The 10634-nt window shown below is 34.5% G+C and overlaps 1 protein-coding gene across 1 annotated transcript in view; it reads right to left on the reverse strand.

The window, feature by feature from the left end:
• LOC118896964 (putative selection and upkeep of intraepithelial T-cells protein 1 homolog) overlaps positions 1-2752 on the reverse strand; it is a gene marked incomplete at its 5' end in the record, with an annotated part of 43523 nt that extends 40771 nt beyond the window's left edge. Inside the window, 3 exon segments of the mRNA XM_036855673.1 lie at positions 518-568; positions 571-804; positions 2386-2752. Coding sequence (XP_036711568.1) covers positions 518-568; positions 571-804; positions 2386-2752 — 652 coding nt within the window.
• Positions 2753-10634: the final 7882 nt, after the last annotated feature.

A 10634-nucleotide genomic window follows, 5' to 3' on the forward strand; every position in this document is an offset into this window, starting at 1 on the left:
TAGAATATAAGAGAAAGATGGGAGTCAAGGATGACTTCAAGGATTTTTTTCTGAGAAAATAAAAATAAGAAGTGTGACTGGGAAGGCAGTAAATCACACAAGTTGACAGGTGATTAAGAGTTTAGTTTTTGATCTGTTTGATTCCGAATATTTACTAGACTTCCACACTGAGATGTTGAGTTTAGAGATGAGACTAGAGTTTGGGAGAGAGGTCTGGGTAGAAGATATCATTCGAGGCATTCTTATCATATTGATTTTATGTAAAGCCATGAGATAGAATTAAGTCACAATAGAGAAAAAAGACTCAAAGACTATGCCCTGGGAAACTCATATATCAAGAAGGCGGAGTGAAAAAGATGAAGTAGCAGAAGAGAATAAGAAAGAAGACAAGCAAGATGGTGAACAAAGCCAATAGAATATAATATCCTAAAAACCAAGTGAAGAAAGTATATTAATTTTGCTCTTTAGTTTATAAATTTGATGACAATGGCCATCATTTGAAGAACAAACACACAGATCTCACCTGATAGGACAATGCTTGTTCCTTCCTCTTGACCAGTTACAGGTTTCGAAGGTAGCAAGTGACATTCCCATAGGAGCTCCATCTTAGAAGAGGGGTCATCTTCAGGTTGAACGATTTGTCAGTATCCTGTGAGTGGAATTTTGATGAAGGTAGAATGATCTCTCCTCTGCTGTCTCTCCATTCCATTTGAGGTTGCGGGAACCAACCTCTTGAATTACACTCCACTAAAAGACCTTTGGTATTAGGAGGATGCACAGGAACCTGCGTTTCCAGGCTTGTAGCTGGTTGGAAAGAAAGGGGAAAACAATATTTAGGTGAAAGGATGGGGAAACATAAGAGAGAAAGAAAAGCCCCCTTCTTCTACTTTAAACCTTATGCCCTTAGGTATACTGATAGTCAAACACTGTGGGACTCTGATTGCTTCTACAAGCTAATCAAAAGGGAAAAAGGCTAAGCCAGACTGAAGGATTATGATATCCAAATTAACAACCTGGTCCTAAAAAGTCAGGAGAGGAAATGCCTGTTTGTTTCATTTATTCACTTAGTCAGTCAAAAATATTTATTGATTATTTACTAAATCTAGGAGACAGGGCTAGGTCCATGGACATAATGATGAACAAAAACAATCAAGATCTCAGTCCTCATAGAAATTATAGTGTAACATTTTTTCTTGTATCTTCATCATTAGTCACATATGAGCTACCATAATTTATTAATAAGCAGTAAATAGCATAAAGGCAAGTTTGCAACTTTAATTGAAACTTTAATTTATGTGCTCTTTGATTAAAACAGGTAACGCACTACTATTATCAAAATAAAGCAGTATATATCAGTTTAAAGAAAATAAACAAGTTTTTGAAAATTTTCAGTACATTGCTGGGGATGTTAAGAATTGTCTAATGCGTGGGCAAAGAAAGAATGAGTAGAGATTTAAGGAGTTACTCTAGAGCAGCTCTGTCTGATAAAAATTTCTGCAATGATGGAAATATTCCCTATCTGTGCTGTCCAATCAGTAGCTTTTTACAACGTGAGACTTTAGCACCCAAGATGTCGTCAGTGATCCCTTCTTGGCCTTTTGGCTAAGATCAAGATGTGGTCAGTGAGACTAAAGAACTAAATTTTCAATTTTATTTAATTTTTTACTTTAAACTTTAATTTTATTTAATTTAAATATAAATTTAAGTAGCCACATGTGACTAGTGGCTATCATATTGGATAGCTTAGCTCTAGGAAATACAGATGAGCATCACAATAGCCAATGAAAATGTTAAATGTGAATGGGCCTAGGACCCTACCTTGTGCCCTCACATTTGGAAGCCTTTCAGTTTACTTCAAGTCCTCCATCTTGCCACCATTTCTTTGTTATTCAGAAAACTAAGACTGAGGTGATATTGGAGGACACAGAAGAATATAGATGAAGGCTTTTTGAACTAGATTTAAGAACTAAGTCGTCAGCAAATTGAGTCAGGGAGAAATGGGAATAAGAATGATCATTAAGGAGACAGTTGTAAAGATTTAGGTGGTTCATAGAGTCAAGTTTTACTAAAGTGATGTCAAAAATAATTGAAAAAAATAGTAACAAATCCTGAAAGGATTCTGTTGATACTTTAAAGATCTAACAGTGCACATGGACATGGGAAAACAGACAGTTCTTGCTGATAAAGGTAATATGTGCACAGACACAACTTGCATTCTTAATCCTACACTCTTCCCCACTTAAAGACTAAATGCATGAATTTGAACTTGCTAACCAAACCCTGTACTACGAGATGGTCAGAAACACTAAGAATATTCCTAATACTCAGCCTCAGATGGATTGAGAATCGTGGATGCATAGAAGCCTCAGAGGGATCCATCCTTGCCTGTGACCTTCACTTCTCTGATGGCCTCATCACAGAAATCACCATCTTTGAAGAAACAGTGGTACCACCCATCAGCAGCAGCATTCACATTAAGGATCCTGAGGGTCACCTTACCCTCTCCAGTGGCTTCTTTCAGGAGCTCTGTCCACTCCACATACTTGGAGATGGTTTCTCCATACAAGTCTTTACCATTCTAGTACAGGTGAACAGCTTTTGTGTAGTGGTTCCAGAACCAGTGTATTTCCATGTGTTCTGCACTCTGTGGTGGGGACAGCTGGCTACTGAACTCAACTTTTCCACCCAATGGAGCCAAGATTGGCCCCTGTATGACATTCACTGTGAACTGCTCTGTGAAGGAAGACAGTAACCAAAAGGTGAGAGTATGAACCAGGAGTCACTGTGTATTTGATTCATATATGTACATGATGAGTTCCTAGCTTTCTAGGTATCAACGGGTTCTGAACATTCCTTCCAAATACCACCTATAGGACTGCCTTACCTTTTTAGTATCTTTCCAGAGACTCCCAAAATTTCCCTTCTATTTGATTCTCTTTAAATAGGATTAAGACAGAAATTTCAAGAACATAAAGAAGAGACCCGTTAAAAGAGGGATATTCCATCAGGCTCAGTCCTTAATAAAGATCTCTGCACTCACTAAGTGCCTAATCAAATAATGTAGACTGACTGATTTGCACAGGCAAATAAAGTCTTCTCTAAAAAATGTGTGATCATTACTCTTGCCTTTTCTCTTAACCGCAGGCCAACCACCAACCATTTTTATTTCGACTGAAAAAATCCACACTGACCCTGACATCTGATAGATTTCTCTTTTCATCCCTTTAAAACTCAAAAATTTATTTCTGGGTAGGGCTTTTTTATTTTTATTTTTTTAAATTTTATTGGAGTATAGTTGATTTATGATTTTGTATTAGTTTCAGGTGTACAGCAAAGTGAATCAGTTATACATATACATGTATCCACTCTTTTTTAGGTTCTTTTCTCATATAGGTCATTATAGAGTATTGAGTAGAGTTCCCTGTGCTATACAGTAGGTCCTTATTAGTTATCTATTTTATATATAGCAGTGTGTATATGTCAATCCAAATCTCCCAATTTATCCCTAACCCCTCTTTCCCGCCGGTAACCATAAGTTTGTTTTCTACATCTGTGACCCTATTTCTGTTTTGTAAATAAGTTCATTTGTACCATTTTTTTAGATTCCATATATAAGTGACATCATAGGATATTTGTCTTTCTGTCTGACTTACTTCACTCAGTCTGACAATCTCCAGGTCCATCCAAGTTGCTGATAATGGCATTATTTCATTCTTTTTTTATGGCTGAGTAATATTCCATTGTATATATGTACCACATCTTCTTTATCCACTCTTCTGTCGATAGACATTTAGGTTGCTTCCATGTCTTGGCTATTGTAAATAGTGGTGTCATGACCTCTGGGGTGCATGTATTTTTTCAAATTATGGTTTTCTCTGGATATATGCCCAAGAGTGGGACTGCTGGATCATACAGTAGTTCTATATTTAGTTTTTTAAGGAATCTCCATACTGTTCTCCATAACGGTTTTACCAATTTACCTTCCCACCAACAGTGTAGGAGGGTCCCGTTTTCTCCACACCCTCTCCAGCATTAATTGTTTGTACATTTTTTGATGATGCCCATTCTGACTTGTGTGAGGTGATACTCCATTATAATTTTGATTTACATTTCTCTAATGATTAGTGATGTTAAGCATCTTTTCATGTGTTTTTTGGCCATCTGTATGGGTAGGGCTTTTTTTAAAAAAAGATGTTTTCTCTGTATCCCTCAAAGGATTATATTTCACTTTAACAGATTATGTAGGATCTCATTGTGGGGAATTCTGCTCCATCTAGACTATGCTGTCTCACACTTTTGGTGGGGGATTGTAATCTATGGACTCAGAGAAAAATAAAAGTTTGCTAAGTTATTAATTTATTTCTTCCAAATGAGTTTCTTAGATTTTTTTCCCCAGAGTAGAAAGCCACATACCATACAACTCATTGAAGGAGAAAATATGACTTGGATGTATGGTAAACCTTTATGTGATAAGGAACAAAATATATTTCTTTATCCATGTAGACATTTTAAATTTATTTCTTTGTAATTATGCAGTATTACAGATTCATACTGAAATACTTTAAAATACAGAATTATTTAAATGAGGAAAGTAAAAGTGTCCAAAATTTGCATGATAGAGGAATAGTGCTCACATTTGGACACACGTCATCCAATAACAGAGTAGGGAGGAAAGTAAAGACAAGTTCAGATACCGCTAAGATTGCAATAATTGCTAAAACACATTGAGCACTTACAATGTGCATGGCAATATTCTAAGCATGAAAATTTTAAGTAAATGAAAAATGATATACCATGTTCGTAAATGGGAAGAATCATTTCTTTAAAAGTTTCAAATCTTTCTCCCCTGATAAATTATAATTTCAGGATAGTTCCAATATCCCAATAGTTTTTTTTTTTTTCCATAAATTGACAAGTTGACACAAATCAATGTCGATGTGCAAAGGCTGAAGAATTGCCAAGACACAACTGAGGGAGAGGGAGAGAAGGAAGATGCATAAGAATAAGGAATATGGAAGCAGAATGAACAAGGGGAAGAAGAGAAAATATAATGGAGGCTGAATATACAAAAAATCTTTAATATGAATTGAACCTTTTTTTTCTAATTAGGATTGTTAATATAAGGTATTAAACCACAATTTTTTTAGCAGTGAAGTTTAGCAATTTGAAGATTAGTGTAATGTAGTAATTGTTAAATATTACTTTAAACAAGTTTTTGAATTTGGTTTAATAATATTTTATTTAATAGCTTTAATTTTACACCCATAGTGAAATTTATCTTTTTTAAAGAATTCATTTGTCAGATTGTGATATCAGAATTATATAGTCAATGTGATATCATCTAAAACCCTTCCTACTTTTATTTATACTCTTGAGTTCCTCACAAAGCGTGAAAACTGTAAAATTTTGAAAAGTGAAACAATAAATCTAGATTCTGAGTTGTTTTGGGATAGTTATTCAACAAGTATTTTTCCCTTTTTCAAACTCAAATGGACATTGACATTAAATGGTTTTCTATATTTTCTTGAGCAAAATTTGGTAAATATTCTTTTTTGTTTTTACATAAAACTGTCCAATTTACTAACATTACTTCATTTAATAAAACACTTTTTTACTGATCAGTCATGATTAATTTTTTGAGAATATATCAATTTTAAGCTTCCTTTGTTGAGGGTGAATTCTCTTATTTTTCCTGAAGACGCCTTAATTTTGTACTTTACTAGAATTGTAGTTCATCAGACTGTTTCCCTTAAGAAATATGATATACGGTTTCCATTGCTGCTGTTAAGAAAACTGCTACTACTCTGATAGCTGTTCCTTCGTTGATAAACATTCTTTCTCTCAGACAGCTTTTAAGGTTTATTGCACTTTAGTTGTAATGAATCTATGTATGAATTTATGTTTCTTTTTCTAGCTTAAGCTTGATAGTGCTTTTTGAATTGGATAATACTCAACTTTCTTCAAGTATAGAAATTTCTAACCAAATACGTGTTTAATTTTATCACTTCTCTTATTCATTATATGCTCTTATAAAAGTTTTATGTTCCACACAAAACCTCTCAACTCTCTTGGGTATTACCTGCAGATGTCTTAAACCACCACCGCCTGCTCCTATGGGTATCCCCATGTTAAAATATTTCATTTTTTGTTTTGCCTTTCTGATACAACTGGGCTACCACAGATGTTCTTTCAGTTTAGAGAGTCAGAAATTCTCAAAGTTGACATTTAGTTCCTGACTAGAATAAGGTGTGGGAATAGGACACATGTCAGACCCTCACATTTTTGTCCCCGCCCCACATTGAGGGGAGGATGCAGACATAGTTGAAACTCTAGGACTCTCTGTTTCCCCCACATTAAGGCCTTCTTGTCTCTCCCAATCCCTCCTGTTATATCACCACTTGAAAAAGACCACCAAATAAATTTAGGTTTGCTCATCCTTGAGGCCAGAAGAGTCTCAGTACCAATGTGTCAACTAATTAATTGATTGATTAATCAATTAACATATAAAATATTAAAAATTATTTTGTATGTGGAAAGGAATACTATTTTAGGTGTAAACTGTTTAATCCCCATTTTATGATATGTTTGTATAATAATATTTGAAAATAATTTGAGCTATTTGAACACTGCCAATGAAGTTAATTTTATTCCCTTAAACAATTAAACTTTAATTATGGATCCAAAACACTGATTATTTTGAATGTGTTTTAGGTGCCTTATGTAACAAATAAAATAGAGTGATTACAAGCTAATTACCACAGTTACCTTTATATCTATTATAAAATAATAACGATAATTTCATCATTATTTTCTACTCATTTTTATATCTAGCTGGATATATAATTTGATACATTTTAAGGTTACATAATACATATTTTCATAAATTTTCAGGTTTATATCAATCTTACAGGAAACAAAGAAAAAAGTGAAAAATTATTCTCAAAGATATAATGGAAAATATTAGAGCATTTTCTATTAAGAACAACTGTAAAGCAAGGGTAACTCAGTGTGGAAATTTGAGGTCATCAAATAAAAATATCTTTGAACTATTTCATAAAACAAAACATGTTTTGTTTGTTTTGTTTTCTATAGACTTTTATAGAAAAAATATTTTTTTTAAAAAAGGTACTGAGCATGGAATAGTTCTACGAGATAGAAAAATGTATAAATATTATCATTTTTGAAAAATCTGAGTTTGGCTCATGAGAAGAGAGCTCAATGAAACAGTTTATAATTTCAAATACATAGAGGAATTTAGTTTATGACAAAGATGAAATTTGGTATCAGTACAGAAAGATAGATTATTTAATAAATGGAAGGACAACTGGGTATTTTTTGGAAAAAAAAGTTAGATTTCTGTCTAAATCCTTATAATAGAAATCATTTTGCATAGATTAATTTGCAAATATAAAATAAATAGAAAAAGTGGCTGTATAACTTGGAACATGGCCTAGAAAACTCTTTCTAAGCAAACACACCAGCTGGAAACCATGAATAGAAGAAATATTGAATTATGCAACAGAAAAATAAGTAAATAAATTGAATTATAAAGGTCAATAAAAGGTATAACAGATCAAGCATTAATTCATTAAATTAAAACTTTAATTCATTAAAATAAAAAAGTCTGCTCTGGAAAAGCTTTTTTTTTTTTTTAATCTGCAAAAGCTTTTGTTATGAGAAAGGAAAGTTACAGGCTGAGAAAAAATATTTGCCAAGGATATATCAGATAAAGGATTTGTATCCAAAATACAGTAGTCCCCCCTTATCTGCAAGGGATACATTCCAGGAACCCAGTGGATTCCTGAATCCACAGATAGTACTGAACCCTATATATACTATGTTTTCTCCTATATATACATACCTATGATAGAATTTAATTTATAAATTAGCCACAGTAAGGGAACGTCCAAATTGCCAACATTTCTACTTTTGTGCTTTGGGGTCATTATTAAGTAAAATAAGGGTTACTTGAACACAAGCACTGAGATACTGTGACAGTCGTTCTGATAACCAAGATGTCTACTAAGTAACTAAGGAGTGGGATATCCTGGATGAAGGAATGATTCACATCCTGGGCGGGACAGAGAAGGACAGCATGAGAGTTCATCAACCTACTCAGAATGGCTCCCAATTTAAAACTTATGAATTATTTCTGGAATTTTCCATTTAATTTTTTCAGACAATGGTTGATCTTGGGTAACTGACACTGCAGAAAGCAAAACCACGGATGGGGGTGGGGACTACTAAATACAAAGTTTCTCAGAACTTAACAATAAAAAAAAACCCAATATAAAAATGGATAGAACATCTGAACAGACACTTCACCACAGAAGATATATGGATGGCAAACAAACACAGGAAAAGGAGCTCAACATCATGTGTCATTAGGAATTGCAAATTAAAGCAATGAGATATTACCAAAGACCTATTAGAATGGCTGAAATTCAAGACACTGACAACATCAAATGCTGACAAAGATGTGGAGCAAAAGAAACTCTCATTCATTGCTGGTGAGAATGCGAAATGATACAGCCACATAGGAAAACAGTTTGACAGTTTCTTACAAAGCTAAATATGTGTTTACTATATGTTCTAACAATCATGCTTCTAAGTATAACACAAATGAGTTGAAAACTACATCCACACGAAAACCTGAACATAAATGTTCCCAGCATCTGTATTCATAATTGCCCCCAAATTGGAAGCAACCAATATGTCCTGTGGTACATTTAGACGATAGAATATTATTCAGTGATAAAAAGAAATGAACCATCAAGCCACGAAGAGACATGCAGGAACGTCAGATGCATATTGCTAAGTAAAGAGGCCAGTCTGAAGAGGTTATGTACTATACGATCCCAATTATATGACATTCTGGAAAAGGCAAAGTTATGGAAGCAGTGAAAAGAGCAGTGGTTGCTAGGGGTTTAGGAAGAGGGAGGGATGAATACGTGGAGCATAGGGTATTTTTAAAGTGGTTCTGTATGATTCAGAAATGGTAGAAACATGGCATTATGCATGGATTAATGTAGTAAATTTGAGGATTTCAGGGCTGATCCAGGAAAAAGATATGACCACGAGGTGGTGGTAGCACACAAGAAGCCTTTATTTGAGCAGCACTTTGACAGGGTTTCGCAGGTGGCAGTCCCCACAGTATGAGACCATTTGGAGGCACAGGGAACACCATGCAGAAGGGGAGGAGGGCAAGGGAACTCCCTAGGGAGAGATGGGTTGGAGAGAGGGCTTATGTGTCTAGTAATGTCACTTCACAGAGCAGTGAAGAGTTGAGGGCTCTGCAGGGCAGCAGTGGCTTGGGGTCTCTGTAGCTACAGAGTTTATCTTACCTGTGGCTAGCAGATGTTGGGTGCAGTTTCACAGGACACACAAAGCAGACAGGCATTACATAGCTAAAAGTATGCTTATCAGGGGTATATTGAAAACAATTGGATGTGTAAAAATTTGAGTTTGGCACTGGCAGGCTTTTGAGCTAATGGGTCTCAGCCTGCTTTAAAGAAGTAAGTAACACAGGGCCAATATACAGAGGCTACTTGTGCTCATTTATATAACAATTTGTTAAAACCCAGAGAACTTTACAGCACAAAGCGTGAACCCTAATGTAAACTTTATTTAATAATAATCTATCAATATTGGTTCATCAGTTGTAATAAATATACCACATTATGGAAGATGTTAGTAGTAGGGGAAACTTTGGAGGGGCTGGGTGAGGAAGGGAGGATGGGGTTGGTTATATGGAAACTCTACGTACTTTCTGCACATTTTTTCTGTAAATCTAAAACTGCTTTAGAAAATAAAGTAGTAAAATTTAAAAAGTCAGTGAGGATAAAAAGGAGGACAAAATAAAGGGGGACTTGGGAAATTTCATAATTTACAAAATAAAATAAAAAGTCAAAAAAACCCCTCTGGATGTTCAAAATAGAATTAATACATCAATAGACTGAATTATAAACTGGTCAGAAACATGTGGAATAGGTATAAGAGATAAAAATTCCTAAAAATTTAAGAGTTCTTAAAAAGCAATGAGGGAGGGACTTGTCTGGCAGTCCAGTGGTGAAGACTCTGCAATTCAAATGCAGGAGCCGTGGGTTCAATCTCTGGTGAGGGAACTAAGATAAAACATGCCGCATGGCGTGGCCAAAAAAATTAAAAAGTAAAAGGTGATTCTTTCATAATTAAAAAAAAAAAAAAAGCAATGAGGGAAAAACCAACAGTGCAAAGGAGACATGGAGTAAAGACCTACACAGGCAGTTCAGAGAAAAGAAATACAAAATTTCTCTGAAAGATACTCAGTCTCGTTAATAAAAAGAGTAAAATACAATCACTATGAGAATTTATTTTTCATCTGTAAGTTTGGAAAAGATAAAAAACTCTGATACCTGTAATATCTGAGATAGCGATACCACCTGTTGGTGGAAATGTAGATTAGTAACTATTTCAGAATGATATTTTCAATATATAATAAAATGGTACATAATCTTTGAGCAACAGTTCTACTCACTGGAATATTTCCTACCTATGTACTCACAGGCATGCTCAAAACATGTGTGCAAGGATTGGTGGCAGCATTATTTTATTAGCCAAAGACTGGATACCACCTAAATGTGCATCACTACGAT

Source organism: Balaenoptera musculus, chromosome 1 (genome assembly GCF_009873245.2).
Source record: "Balaenoptera musculus isolate JJ_BM4_2016_0621 chromosome 1, mBalMus1.pri.v3, whole genome shotgun sequence".
NCBI lineage: Eukaryota > Metazoa > Chordata > Mammalia > Artiodactyla > Balaenopteridae > Balaenoptera > Balaenoptera musculus.